The sequence below is a fragment of the Poecilia latipinna genome, unplaced genomic scaffold (genome assembly GCF_001443285.1).
Source record: "Poecilia latipinna isolate Pla-1442-1.1 unplaced genomic scaffold, P_latipinna-1.0 Scaffold400, whole genome shotgun sequence".
Lineage (NCBI taxonomy): Eukaryota > Metazoa > Chordata > Actinopteri > Cyprinodontiformes > Poeciliidae > Poecilia > Poecilia latipinna.
The window spans coordinates 286,899-301,089 of NW_015113016.1; the positions used below are offsets into that span (position 1 = coordinate 286,899).

Sequence of the window (14,191 nt, forward strand, 5' to 3'; positions counted from 1 at the left end):
GTCTTCCAGCATGATAACAACCCAAAACGCACAGCCAGGGCAACTAAAGAGTGGCTCCGTAGGAAACATCTTAAGGTCCTGGAGTGGCCTAGCCAGTCTCCAGACCTGAATCCAATAGAAAATCTTTGGAGGGAGCTTAAAGTCCGTGTGGCCCAGCGACAGCCCCGAAACCTGAAGGCTCTGGAGGAGATCTGTATGGAGGAGTGGGCCGAAATCCCTGCTGCAGTGTGTGCAAACCTGATCAAGAACTACAGGAAACGTCTGATCTCTGTAATTGCAAACAAAGGTTTCTGTATCAAATATTAAGTTTAATTTTTCTGGTGTATCAAATACTTGTTCTCCCCACTGTAGCTGATGGAAAAACCTAGGGGGCGCAGCGGAGTCAAATTACTTAATTTCTGTTAGACAAAATTAAACATTTGGGTTTATTTTGGTTCATCAGAACCAGAAGGTTATGATTGAGTGTGCCTTGCAGCTGTGGCCAACTGCAGATCAGTAGAGAGTTCTTCTAACAAGCCATCATTTGATCCAGGTGCGTTAAACCAGGGAGAGAACCAAAACACCGGCCCTCGAGGGCCAACTTTGGGCTCCACTGCTCTAGACGTTTTGAAACTGGATCAGCACAAGTAAACTGGCTGCATGTATTTCCTGATTGCAATGTGCATTGTGTGGCGATGGTGCTAGCTGGGGATTTCACCTGAAGGAAATGGAGCCAGTTGTCGTACATTGATGCTGTAAACACAAATTTGCATCAAACACAAGTGACAGAACCTCATAAAAACTATGCTTGATCCTGTTATGTTGGCCATTATTATGCCGTTGCTCTTTTTCTGTTGAGCACTGCTAAGAAACAAAAGCTAATATTCAGATTTAAAATAATGATTTCCTTAATTAAGAAAGAAAGAAATATATACACCAATCTTAAATTATGTGAGAAAGTAATTGTCCCTAAAGCTGATAACTGGTTGTTGCAGCTATTCATGAACAAGGAGCCCAGACTGGTGCACACACTGCACAGTAGTACACAAATATGTTTTTCACTTGCCCAAAACTGTTGCATCAAAGGTCCTGCTTTTTTCTGGATTGTGCGACATCCTGTTTCTTTATCAGCTAAAATTTAGGTTTACATTAGCTAAATAATAACACGAGGTTCACTTTTTGAGTGAATTTACTGAAACACGTACGTCTGCTTCACTGAGACGCACACGTTTATCACGTTTATCACATTGATCCAAAGCAGCCTTTAACCATCAATTGCACAAGATTTGCATTTCAACTAGAGCATCTTTATTATTTCAGGTAAGGTTTCCATCACAGTATAGAGGTGAATTCTGGGCATTCAGTGTTACTCTTTCTTGGAGGAGAGACGCATCACATGCTTGACCATATTTCCAACACCATCGAATATATAGTGATAGTGGTAATCCGTCTCCCACATGAAGGACGGAGTGCTGACCACTTTGTTCTTCTCGTCCACATAGGCTTCGTGAAAGAAAGGGTTAAGGTCGAAGCAGCGGGAGGAGTCGCATTAACGATGAAGACGAACAGGCTTTCGCTTGAATTTACGGCGGGCGGACAGAGCTCTGAAAGGATATGTATGGTTCACGGACGACGTGGCGAGCGCCCATGCCCTTCACGGCCTGCACCATGTTGGTTTGAGGCCAGTTCCCCCAGCGGGTGCTCTCGTCCCGCTCGTAGCCCATGGTCACCTCGATGCTGGGCAACACGCGGCAGGCCAGCACAGGAGCCATGCTGGCCAGGCTGGAACAGAGGCAGAAAGTCTTTCAAATTTCTCCAATTTTTTTTTTTAACCTTTATCGACAACCTGCTAATTCCAGAATACAATTTTAAATGATCCCTCTGACAAATAAAGTTCTTAATAATCAAGCTCCGTCTTACATCAGATGATGATGCGTTCTGTTAGGTTCACTGGTGGGAAGCAGATCCTCTAGTTTAAAGGCTCCTGTCCTGTGGAACCAGCTTCCAGTTTGAGGCAGACACTCAGTCTACATTTGAGACTAGGCTTACAACTTTCTTTTTTTTTTATACAGCCTGTAGTTGGACATCTTAGATTATCCTGAGTTAGTTCTGTAGTTATGCTGGAGGACAAACTGACCATCATGTCACTTTGCTACTTTCTCCTGCTACACTCCATTCATGCATTATCTGTAGTTATTTATGACATTAACTTTATGTTCTCTCTCTACTTGTCCCTGCATATAAATAACATTTGTTTCTGCTTATTTATTTCAGGATGCTGAAGCAAAATTTTCCTTTCCACTGTCACCACACACATGCTCAATATAAGGAATTACTACAAATTAACAATTTTATGAAATTAGCTGACCACTGTCACCACATTCTTGTTAATCTCCAGTAATTGGTTAATTTATCACCAGCTCTTTTTAGTTATTCATCACTTTATTATTTGTCTGTTTTCCTAGGTTATTTTAATGCATGAATTTCTAGTGGTTTTACGTTTGTCTGTATGTTTTTAACCTTTGTAAAGCACTCTGTTTTGAAGTGATTGTGTTTTTTGGGATGGACTGAAAATTGCAACATATAAAACCTGTACGAATTTTAAAAGTAGGAATTCACCACAGTAATATTTGGATAAAAGTCCCCAGCTGAACAACTACAAACCTCTTACAGCCATCATCAAGGTTTTGGTTAGATATTGTCCGACTCTTTTCGGCAGAACTGGATATAAACTGCCTTAATTTTTTTGCACAGATGCAGCTTTTACACATAATTGGGGCCAGTCCAGATCTTTAATGGTAGCTAAATTATTAGTGGGGTTGTATGAATATATTTGACCCACATGTCCAATTTTTAATTTTTATAAATAAGAGAAAATCAGCAGTAAATCTAAATTTGTGTGTCCATGAATTGAAAGTTGTTTTGTTATGTTATCATACCACTCTAAAACGAGACAAATTCAAACGCATCATCAAAAGTGCAAAATTAATTACATTTATGCCGATGATGAGTGTATCTGAACTTCTGACTGGCACAGCTCAACATATATTATTCAGATACATAAAAATACTCTTTTAAGCACCAACTCTCACACAACCAACCAATGGATAAAGCTGCATGTCAAATGTTTTACTTTCACTTTCTATAGCCTTTGTTTTTACGGGAAATATTGTGAACTCCATTAAATGTTGTTCATAAACTTTTTTTTTTAACTATGTAACTATTGTAGAGGTCAGGACTACATGGTCAGTCTTCAGTTGTCATGGTGACCGTTTCTTCAGCATCCATCTCCACTCTTCCCAGTAATTCCAGTAATCCCAAATCTCCTTCATCTGGGGATCTTCCCACCTTCAACTAATACCCGATGCCACCTCTCACCTGACCGTAAGAAAGGTCCACACAGCGCCTGCTGATCCCTGCGAAACCGGAATGGGTCTTGCAGTTTTGTTGCAGTAATTTATTTTATTGGCCATCTGTACTTTGTACTGCAATAGTGCAATTTAGGCTGAGAATCAACGTTAACGTGCAGAATCTCAGTCCACACCAGGGGGCCGAAGTCCAGTCCTCAAGCTCTACTACCTTACAACCTTTAGATGCATCTCTTCTTGAAAACACTTAAATCACATAAATTGCTCGTTACCGAGCCTCTGTGAAGCTGAGTGACTGCTGATTATAACATTTTGAATGCGTCTTCACATTGCAGGATAGTGGCTATTGAAGACTGGATCTGGGCATTCCTGGCCTGCCAATCAGTAGATTCTTGGTCATTAAGGACATGAGAGTCCTAAGCACTGGAAGAAGTCCAGTTGCCTTGTATTTAAGCACTTAGGATTATGCATAATGTAGCATCCTGATCTCTTCATACTCAGTACACATCAACTTGACTCATGTTAGCAGGTTGTTGCAAAAATGAATTAGCAAGTCTGTCGATTTTGACCTTACACTTCTGCATATTTGGTCACGTTAAGAGTAGATTGTAGAGGACAACACTTGTTAAGGTCTAAAAGTGATCAACAGGATGAACAAAGAACAACATGCATCTGAAAAGGATTTTGTCTTGCAAAAGGAGAAAGCAACCACCAAGGCAATGTCAAACTTCTATGAGCCACAATTGTTCTTGGTTTTAACTTTCAGACGGACTGATTTTTGCTGAAGACGGGAGCTTCATTGGCTCAAACCCGTTCTGTGCGCTAATTGTGATAGGTAGGGATTACGGCGCAGGGGTCAGCAAACTGTTTAACCTTCTGTTGTCATGGCAACTGTCTTTTTACCTGCTCCTCCTTAGCATTCTCCTTCACTCTTCCCTTTAATTCCTGTAATCCTACATCTCTCCGTACCTGGAATCCTCCCGTCTTCACCTAGCACCCAGTGCCCTTTCACCCGACCTCAACGCAGACGTCTGCCCGTCACCTCATCCCTCCGGCCAGAATCTGTTGTTTTGACCCGATCCCATTAGAGTGGAAGCATTTATGTCAGTGCCTTTGTTGTGTCCTCCCCGCTTTAAAGGATTTGCCTGCTTTCACATCTTCTTCCAGTTTGGGCTTAGGAGCAGTAAGGCTATTTTTACGGCATTTGCCCTGGCTGCTCCATCCACTGAGAGTTCAAGTGAAGACTCTCGCTAAACAGATCCCTAAAATCAGTGTGCAAGAAAAACTACCTTTAAAAACTGCTAATGAAGCACAATTTCTGTTCTTTTGGCTATTGTCTTTTGTCAAATCCTCTGAGAAGTGTGGATCAGATTCCCTTTTGTGTAAACAAAGGGCTGCTGAGAAGCTTTAGGCTTTGTTGTGCCGAAATTAGCCTTGTTAATTGGCTTAATGAACTTTACAGGAAGTTTGTGGAAAGAGTCAACATTTAAATTTTTATTTATTTATTTATTTTTACTTAAAAAGGCTTTCACAACAAAAAAAGGAGATCATACCATGCTGAATTAAATGTTCAACACAGCTTCCTCACCTAATTTAATTTGCCTGACTAAACGTCTAAGTCACCAGTTTGTGTGACTCCTTGCAGTGCCCTAATTCCATTATCAGGTTGTCTAAATCTTTTGTTTATTTAAATTGGTGTATTTTAATTAAGACAGGAGGTAGATGTCAGTGGCAGTGTGGAGCTTAGCCTCATGTTCGACATGGTTCTGTACTCCGAACTCAAAGTCAGTGAGTCTAAGCACTGAGGACGGATCACAGCATACATACCCAATAGGTTTGCGTGAACGGTGGAACTCTTTAAGCACTCTTTCCACGTCATTATGCAGCTTGCAGTCCTTGCCGTCCTTCATAAAAGTGGATCTAAAAATGCAATTAAGATTTTTTACACTTCCATTAGTATTTAAGGCTCGAGCGAAATGCATTGTATCTAATTTTACTTTTCTTTGCACAGCCCTCCCCTCCCCCCCTCACAGATTCTTGACGATCCCGTGGCCTCCGGGAAAGATGACGGCGTCGAAGCTGTTGACGTCCAGCGTGGACAGGTCCTGCATTTGCCTCTTTCCCTGGCCGTGAATGAAGCGAGCTGACTCGATCATCATGTTCCTGTTTGATGGCCAGATATAATCAAAAATACTACCTTGTGGGAAGAGTCGGGTCAAAAGGTTGCACACGCGTGCGAAAGGTCAAGTCAGTTCACGGTCTGGTGTGCGCATTTGGCTCCTACCGGTTCTCGCCTGAGGAAGGCTGCTTCTTCATGTGATCCATCACCTGCATTTGCTGCTGATTTGGAGCAAACGTGCGGAAGCGGGCGCCGTTCCTGCTCAGGTGGTACATGGTGCTGCACACATAAAGGTTTAGAGCCGTCATCCCTGCACTGGTGGAAGTTCGTGGATTGGATTGGTGAGAATGTGCCTGGATACTCACTACACTCCTTCGTGGACATCACTTCCATCCCACCATCCACATCCTGAGAAAACCTGGAATATATTGACTCGCTGTGTTGGTCCGCTTCTTTTCACTCATAGCAAATTATTGGCTTAAACTTACCACAGCAACTTTGGTGTTTCCCCAGTAGCCATATTCTCCTTGATGAACGAAGCAGGCAGGTTGATGAGAGACGGCGGTCAGAGTCTGTTTTGACAGCAAGGTCCTGGTTGCCAGCATGATTAAGCTGTAGTCTCAATGATTCTGGAGGAAAATACCAGATTAACAGATTGCCACGGAGCCTGTGAAGACCTCTGAGAGGGCAGATATTGATCTCACTCAGGATGTCTGTATTTATACTAGCAGTGTGGGGCCGAGTGACGTTAACGCGTAAGCTGAGCTCCATTGTCTTTTCACGTCTTGACTTCTTCCTTTCCAGAGCACCCTTCCCTATTAATACCTCGTTAATTCTTCTGATTAACTTAAGGTATTTAGCCACGGAGTGAAACTTTAGCTTCGGCTAATATCTTGACCCATTAAGAGCTTGGCACTTGATACAGTGCATTGATTAGGAAACGGTGTCCCACTCCATTGTAGGCATAGTGGCATACCATATGTCCTGCAAAGTCCATTAGGGCGTAAGGCTCTTACGCTTTGTAATGCCGTTTTGAGTCTAGACGGCGAACCCAGAAATACCTTCAACAGATGGAAAAGTCACTTTCAGAGTGAGAAATGTTTGGCTTTGTCTTGGTAAACTGTTTTTGAAAAGTTTGATTCAATTCAGTATTTTTAATTCAAGAAGTGAAACTCATACAGCTTCATCTCACAACACACTGAGATGAAGTGTGTGATTTTTCTGTTAATTTTGATGATTACGACAAAGGAATATCTGAAATTATTTTTTTTTAAGTTAGAATATTCAACTATTAAATTAATACTGACATGTTACAGCCTACTTAGTAATAGGGAAGAGTGCTGATTGGACAGTTGTCCAGCAGACAGTAACCGGCCCACTCTGTAAGGAGGGTAAGCCACAAAACGTCATTGCTAAAGAGACTGTAAGAGGGCTGTAGCAAAGACTATTAATGAAAAGTTGTGTGGAAGGAAAAAGTTTAGCAAATACTGATGCAGAAAAAGTAGGGATGGCCGCAGCCTTGAGAAGACTGTGGAGCAAAGTTGATTCAAGAGCACAGCGGGTGTTCACAAGTCCTAGTCTGTAGGTGGAGTCAGTACTTCAGGAGCTACCACACACAGATGCATCCAAGATTTAGATGCTACATTGTTACATCTGTTTTGTTGAACCACTCTAGAATTAAAGATGTCAGGAGTTTCTTACCTGAACTAAGGAGTGAACTCAGTGCTGCAAGGTTCTTTTCTAAGGTGAAAGCAAAATGTGCATTTTGTCTAAAGATCAAGGCCCTACAGTGTGAAAGAAAGGTGGAAAGATAAAGATCCAGTCAAATGTCCAAGGACAGTAATGATTAAAAGAGATAAACACTTGATAAAAACATTTTAGTGACACTTTATTTGAAGGGGTGTGCAAAAGACTGCAATGACACTGTCATAAACATGTCATAACACCTGTCATGAACAAGAAGGAGTCTTTATAAAAGTTTATGACTGGTGTCATGAAGTGTCATTCGGTAAATAATGACACTTTTAATGCAAAGTTGCTTTAAAAGACTATTAAAAGGGCCAACTTTGCATCAAAGTTGGAACTTTCAATGGACTTTTAAAACATTAAAAGTGTCATTTACCGAGTGACACTTCATGACAACAGTCATAAACATTCATAAAGACTCCTTCATGTTCATGACTGGTGTTAGGTCATATTTATGACAGTGTCATATCACTCTTCAATAAAATTGTTACCAATATTTTTTCAATTGAATCACAAGGAAACGTTTGATATTTTTAATTTATTGAGATGCACCTGTAGGGGGAGACAACTCACAGTGAAGTTTCAGGGGAAAAAAAAAAAGTCATTTGTCAATATACAGATGAACAACAGAAGGCAAAATATGACATTTCTTTTATTATGGCCACTTTACTGCATGTATAAACAATTACTATTTACATAAAGATGAAGAAAATACAGTGAGAAACAAAATGCAGAAACAGAACAAATGTGCAACCGACTACAATCACCACATCAGTCACAAACTCGAGCGTCGGCAGGAACCTTACGTGGAGCACGGAAGATCCAAACCACGGCCTAAAAATCTGAAAAATCAGCAGAACTCACACACGGAAAACACATACTGAAGTGGTCACGAACGATATTCACAGAGTACAAACAAAATTGTCTCTTTTTAAAAACAAAAAACAAACTCAAATACAATTATGATGTCATAACTGATGTTTATGCTGTGAGGTTTCCTGCCAAACTAGCCTCCATTTCTCTGCACCCGCAATCCACACCGTGTTTCCGAAACACGAAAAACTCCCCTCCCTCACGATTTTTGTCAATGCTTCTGTCGCGTCTAGAACAGAGGAGGTGTGAATGGCGAGTAAGAAAGCAAAAGAAAAGACAGGACATAGAATAAATAAGGTCCATTTTTTTTTTTGTATAAAATTCATGTTTAAAACAATCTCGTCAGTGTTTATGGATTCCTGCAAATAAGCAGCATCAGGAGAAAAAAAAAAAGAAGAAAGAAATTACACACGTGGCAAATATGTCAAATTAAAAATCACAAAGCTGCTTAATCAAAGCTCCACCCAAATCCAATTGTAACTACGGCTGATGATAACATTCGACAGCAGCGCTGATCGGGTTGCAGCTGCTTCTTCCGTTTCCTGTGATGAGCGCTGTTTGGTGATTTTTATTTATTTATTTTTTTGCAGATGACTTATAGTTACATGTAAAGACCAGATCCTAAAAGCCATTTACATGCAAATCACTAACCACTTCAGCAGTGAGAATTAAGTATGAAGCAGCTCCTAAACTGATGCCACCACTAAAGAAAGCTTCCATGCACCCAAAGCCACTGTCTTTCAAGGAATCGATGCACTGACTTGTGCACGCGTTACGTTCGTTGCTGAGAGTATTTGCAAAGGTTTCCATTTGATTAAATTGAGCGTGGTTTGCACACCAAGCAAAGTAGCTGTGCTCGGAGATAAAACAATTTTTTCGCAAGGCCAGTCTGGTTGGGTTAGGGCGTGTAGGCAGGTGGCGGCTGAAACTGGTTGGCGACGTCGTAGTCGGCAGGAAAAGTCTCGCTGCTGTCCTCCATCTCCGAGAGCAACTCCAGGGCCTGCTCCTCCTCCTCCGTGGGGTAGTGGCGTAGGAGGTTTGCGGCGGTGGCGAGGATCGACGCGCCGCCCGCGCCTGCCACCAGGTAGAAGCTGATGGCGAAGGTGACGTATATGAGAGAGCCGTGGTACTTTTTGTGCTGCTGCTGAAGCGCCAAGATCAGTTCTGAGGTCCAGTAGCAAAACCCAATTACTGTGGCACACTGCAGCACTGAGGGGAGAGAGAGTAGGTTAATAAAAACTATCATACGCTCGACATAATGGCTCACTAAGGACAAGAACAAGTTTGCTGTTCAGTGTTCTTGTCCAGCTGCATCAGTTCTGATTCTTTTTATTTGTAGAATCATAGACTAAGCATAAATGATGTATAAACATTTCATGTTAGGTTTGATTGTATAAAAAGTGCTGTGTACATAAAGATTGATTGATTGCTTGAATTGATTTACTCCAAAGATATAAAATTGATCTTTTTACTTTAAATAATGTCAGACTAAGTATACCCTCAGGGTTTAAGTTTATCTCAACTGTACTTAAGAGGTTAGCAACAAGACACATATAATAAAATCTGGTTAAAAACAATAATCTTCCTTAATACTCTGGTAATATGTTTTCTTTAAGGTCAACCTTTCTGCGTAATAAAAACTCAGAAATCTTGATTTTACTTTAAAAAAAATTCTGATTTGATATTTTTGCCAAATCGTCCACTTTTACTTTGTTTATTGATACACACAATAAAAAAATAAAAATAATAATTAAGAAAAACCTCCAATAATAAGAATATGTACCTGTTAGTATATGTGCAAAAGCATATCTGCGTGTGACCTTTAGGGCAGAGTGTTTGGGTCCAAACACATCCAAGAGAAAAGCTGTGAGACTGCATAATATGCCGAGGAAACAGAAGGCAGCGATGACTCTCAGCAACAGGATGATTTGTGGGTTTACACAGTAATCTGTGGAAATACAGAAGTCACAAAATTACACGTTAGCTGAATGATTAACAACTGCCTACGCTTACAGGTTGTGACGTGCTTATTCTCACCATCCAGGAGCTTGGGATCGATGTACCCCAAGACATCCGCTACCCCCAGCTCTTGTCTAGGGCAGGCCCCTCCGTGAACCCGGAGCCAGGCCGGTTCAGCCAGAGCCGTGCACAGCGCTGTGATGGACAGAGCTCCGGGCAGAGCCGACACCAAGCTCCGCTCCGGCTGCTTGGGCAGGGAGGTGCCCGTTCTCCGTCTCCGACCTCCAGGGAGAGTGGAACCCGGTGGGGCATACATGATTATTGCGTCTCCTTAGTAATTGGTGTCGTTAGAAGCGTTGGTGACTCCTTCTTTGTAGCTTAGGGATGAGCCAACCAAGAGAGGAGGCAGAGTAAGGCCTGTAAGCCGGTTCAGGCAAGGAAACTTGGATCACGAGGGGATGACAGCGGCTCCGGACTCTTTCTTTCGATGAGTTACACACAATGTGTCCGACAAAAATCGGGATGCTAGATAAAACAAGACGCTGGCGGCCGATCAGACAATGAACAGATGGTCTCTAGGCCTGTTAGCTCTTCTGTTAGCCTGATACGCTAACTCCTTGTCAACGCCAAATATAACAAAATCTAAGGACAAAACTAAACCTAACACAAACAAACAATTTAAAATAAAACTTAACACACGATAAGGATATCTACAACAATAAAAACATACGGTTACTATTATTACAGAAAAGGAAACGCAAAACAAAACAAAAGACAGCCTACGCTGGTTTCCCGTAATGTTGACTTCCTGTTAGCAGTTGGCACCGGTCTAAGAGGAGGGGTTTCTGCCACCTAGTGGTGACTCATTAAAAACCACTTACACATGACTAAATAAATTGTTACAATTAGATTGCCAATTACAAATTGTTCTACCCCCACATAGAAGTATTATGCAGTTTTATTTTTTTTTTTGCCTCATTTCAAATCAAAGTAGTCTAAAAGTCAGTATATTCCTTAACATTCAGCAGGCATGTCACTCGGCTAGAAGTGATGACGCAGTGGAGTGGGAGGAGTTTCCACTCATAAATTGAGTAAAATGTTTGCTGTTTAGTTACTATGTTGGTGCAAGGGCAGGGATTTCTTTTCACAGAAAGTTTGTTTACAAAGTTTCATTAAATGCCAACAAAGGAAACGTGTGATAACTATATATAAATTACTGCTGCTTGATACTCCGCCAGCAATTTATTACATAGAAACAAATGTTGTTCAATCGTTTTTCTAAGACGACACGGACATCACTTGTATTTTTGTTTCAGCCGAAGTGGGTGTCCACCGCCCGCTCTCGCCGGCGAGAAGAGGAGAGTTTGACAAATAGTGCGTGTCTAGCAGCATCAGAGAACGGAAGTGATCCAGAATGCAACGCGCGCAGCCTCTGATAAGCAAACATGGCAACATTTCCGTTGTAGACATCCCTGTAAGATATTGTTTTACTTTGTTCATTGCTACATAAACGACCCTCATTCATTTCTGCTGCGCCACATGCTGATAAATGACAAGCGGGCTTCGTACTACCGGGCGTTAAAAGTAGACACGGAAGTATCGACGCTTCACAACTGCGTGAAATATTTGAGTAGCCATGAAGGAGGTTCTGTCCCTGGTTCAGAGGATCAGCGCGCACCCGGACTCCCGCTGCTGGTTCGTCTCCTGGAGCCCGAATGGAGCTCTGCTGGCTTCATGCGGGGGTGACAAGGCGATCCGGATATGGGGGCGAGAGGGTGAGCTGTCAGTAACACGAGCGGTAGCGCACAACACTAACATTTAAAACATGGACAGGTGGGTCATGTTTCTGTAGATAAATGATGCTAATAAGGTCATTCTTAGAAAACGGTCCCCAGTTTAAGTAAAACTTCATTTTGAGCTCCTTCATCTTCATCACAATTTAAGGTAGCTTGCCAGCTGGGGTCCACCTGGTTTGCATCCTCTCCGTTTTTGCAGTGACTCTAATCCATGAGTTTTGGGCAATTTAGTATTACATTTCTGTATTTTCAATTTAAAAATATGCCAAATACCACATGAAAACAGAAAATGTCACTTATTTTTAGCTGCATTTCTTTTTTCCAGGCGACTCTTGGATCTGTAAGACCGTGTTGCAGGATGGTCACCAGCGCACTGTGAGGAAGGTGGCCTGGTCTCCTTGTGGCAATTATCTGGCCTCTGCCAGTTTTGATGCTACCACATGCATTTGGAAAAAAAAGAACAATGACTTTGAGGTTAGATGAAACTTTTCTTGTTCAGCCGGTGAATTTTCAAAAAACTTCTGAACTTTTGAACTTGTCTTCTAGAGCTTGACCGTGTTGGAAGGACACGAAAACGAGGTCAAATGCGTGGCTTGGGCTCCTTCAGGGAACCTCCTGGCCACCTGCAGCCGAGACAAGAGCGTCTGGGTTTGGGAAGGTTTGTTTTCAGTAAAACTAAAGTGAAATCCTTTGTTGTAAATCACTAAATTAACTCTAGCTCTTAGTTTGTGTGCAAACACAATTCGTTTGTGCGTTTCAGTGGATGAAGATGAAGAATATGAGTGCGTTACTGTGTTGAACTCTCACACACAAGATGTCAAGCATGTTGCGTGGCACCCCAAGAAGGAGGTAGCCCCTGACCCCTTGCATCTTAATCATACCTTAGCTTGACATCAGGCTGTAACCGAGTTTTCTGTTTGCACAGCTTCTGGCTTCAGCCAGCTATGACAACAACATCTGCATTTACAAAGAGGAAGACGACGACTGGGAGTGCCAGGCCACCTTGCAGGGCCACACATCCACCGTGTGGAGTTTGTGTTTCGATGCTGCAGGGGAGAGGATGGCCTCCTGCAGTGACGACCGCACCGTGAAGATTTGGAAAGAGTATCCCAGCGAGAATGGGCAAGGTGAGTTCATGGTGGACAGCAGCACTTTTGTCGTCGTGTATTGCAAAGAAAAATGAAGTAACTTTTTGCTCGTTTAAAGGGAACCTCTCCTGGAAGTGTGTTTGCACCCTGTCTGGGTACCACGGACGAACGGTGTATGATGTCGCCTGGTAAGACAACCCATGCCATGATGATTGGGTGCATCAGTGACTTATGTTATTGTTTAACAGCTTAATCAGCCCTTTTGACATATTGTAGTGTTTATTTATAAGCTGATGGCTTATAGCTAATTTCCCAATTGCTCCATATCACTGGGACCCAGATAGGGTCACATTTACGGTGAATGTGACGTCCTGATAGTTGTGCAGCTATCAGTCATCAGCATTTTTTCTACTTTCTATTAGCTGTAATAAAAATTAAAAAATGCTTGAAATTTCACCAAATTATTACCGAAGTAAAATGTTGTAGATTGAAAAACGTCTGAGTAGCTATTCTACTATTATCATTTCTATTATCAGTCTTAAAACATTTTTTCTCTCTGAAAGTGAAGTTATTTTCTGACCTAAATAAATCACATCTGTTCAGGTGTCAACTGACGGGCGCTCTGGCGACTGCCTGCGGTGACGACGCAGTGAGAGTTTTCAAGGAGGACGTGACGGCCAGTCCTGATGAGCCAGTGTTTTCTCTCGTTGCCCAGGCGACCAAAGCTCACAACCAGGATGCTAACTGTGTTTCCTGGAACCCAAAGGAGGCGGGCCTCCTAGCTTCCTGCAGCGACAACGGAGAGATTGTAATTTGGAGATTCAAAGAAGAGGAATTAGACTGATTCTGTAGTTTTTGGACCTGATTTTGTTGTTGACAGGTTGTTTTTTTTTTTTTTCTTTTTGCAATTTCAGGTAAATGTTTTGCGTTATGATGAGAATAATACTGCAATGTGCTTTTGAGTCTGCATTTTGGAAATGGTTTCCTATGAAAATTGCTTTAAAGTTTTTTTTATAAATACAGAATATTAAACATAACCACAAATGGATCCTTTATTTAAAAAAATCTTTTCAGACAGTACATGATACTAAAAACATGTAGAGGAGGAATTAGATTTCCATAAAAACCAGTTTAAATTCACAACATAACTAGAGTGCTTGTTTCTATTTGAAACACAATCTGCTGTGAGACTGCAGCGTCTTTTACAGCAAACCATCTTTAGAAGAGTCTAGGTTGCCTTGGTTACCGCAGTTAAATCAAACG

At 41.7% G+C, this 14,191-nt stretch overlaps 3 protein-coding genes across 3 annotated transcripts; 1 reads left to right on the plus strand and 2 right to left on the minus strand.

The window, feature by feature from the left end:
• Positions 1 to 1,264: 1,264 nt before the first annotated feature.
• On the minus strand, positions 1,265 to 6,165 carry gatd3l (glutamine amidotransferase class 1 domain containing 3, like). Its single transcript, XM_015037296.1, has 7 exons — positions 5,955 to 6,165; positions 5,832 to 5,884; positions 5,632 to 5,745; positions 5,379 to 5,510; positions 5,175 to 5,267; positions 1,596 to 1,761; positions 1,265 to 1,486 (listed from the first exon to the last, which is right to left on the minus strand). The coding sequence occupies exons 1-7, from the start codon at positions 6,069 to 6,071 to the stop codon at positions 1,346 to 1,348; spliced, it is 816 nt and encodes a 271-aa protein (XP_014892782.1). The 5' UTR covers positions 6,072 to 6,165; the 3' UTR covers positions 1,265 to 1,345.
• A 1,570-nt stretch (positions 6,166 to 7,735) lies between these two features.
• tmem127 (transmembrane protein 127) lies at positions 7,736 to 10,898 on the minus strand. The gene is made up of 3 exons (XM_015037299.1): positions 10,123 to 10,898; positions 9,869 to 10,033; positions 7,736 to 9,294 (listed from the first exon to the last, which is right to left on the minus strand). The coding sequence occupies exons 1-3, from the start codon at positions 10,358 to 10,360 to the stop codon at positions 8,984 to 8,986; spliced, it is 714 nt and encodes a 237-aa protein (XP_014892785.1). The 5' UTR covers positions 10,361 to 10,898; the 3' UTR covers positions 7,736 to 8,983.
• A 253-nt stretch (positions 10,899 to 11,151) lies between these two features.
• Positions 11,152 to 13,965, plus strand: ciao1 (cytosolic iron-sulfur assembly component 1). The gene is made up of 7 exons (XM_015037298.1): positions 11,152 to 11,819; positions 12,166 to 12,314; positions 12,387 to 12,498; positions 12,601 to 12,689; positions 12,766 to 12,967; positions 13,047 to 13,116; positions 13,532 to 13,965. Exons 1-7 carry the CDS (start codon positions 11,681 to 11,683, stop codon positions 13,770 to 13,772), a joined length of 1,002 nt encoding a protein of 333 aa, XP_014892784.1. The 5' UTR covers positions 11,152 to 11,680; the 3' UTR covers positions 13,773 to 13,965.
• Positions 13,966 to 14,191: the final 226 nt, after the last annotated feature.

Excerpts from the sequence above, each read along its gene's own strand:
- tmem127 (XM_015037299.1), bottom strand. The coding sequence starts at position 10,360 with ATGTATGCCCCACCGGGTTCCACTCTCCCTGGAGGTCGGAGACGGAGA. Across the intron at positions 10,034-10,122 it reads CGATCCCAAGCTCCTGGATG|ATTACTGTGTAAACCCACAA; the intron begins GTGAGAATAAGC and ends GTATTTCCACAG. Across the intron at positions 9,295-9,868 it reads TTTTGCACATATACTAACAG|TGCTGCAGTGTGCCACAGTA; the intron begins GTACATATTCTT and ends CTCTCCCCTCAG.
- gatd3l (XM_015037296.1), bottom strand. The coding sequence starts at position 6,071 with ATGCTGGCAACCAGGACCTTGCTGTCAAAACAGACTCTGACCGCCGTC. Across the intron at positions 5,885-5,954 it reads GAAACACCAAAGTTGCTGTG|GTTTTCTCAGGATGTGGATG; the intron begins GTAAGTTTAAGC and ends AATATATTCCAG. Across the intron at positions 5,511-5,631 it reads CCTTCCTCAGGCGAGAACCG|GAACATGATGATCGAGTCAG; the intron begins GTAGGAGCCAAA and ends GCCATCAAACAG.
- ciao1 (XM_015037298.1), top strand. The coding sequence starts at position 11,681 with ATGAAGGAGGTTCTGTCCCTGGTTCAGAGGATCAGCGCGCACCCGGAC. Across the intron at positions 12,315-12,386 it reads AAAAGAACAATGACTTTGAG|AGCTTGACCGTGTTGGAAGG; the intron begins GTTAGATGAAAC and ends CTTGTCTTCTAG. Across the intron at positions 13,117-13,531 it reads ACGGTGTATGATGTCGCCTG|GTGTCAACTGACGGGCGCTC; the intron begins GTAAGACAACCC and ends ACATCTGTTCAG.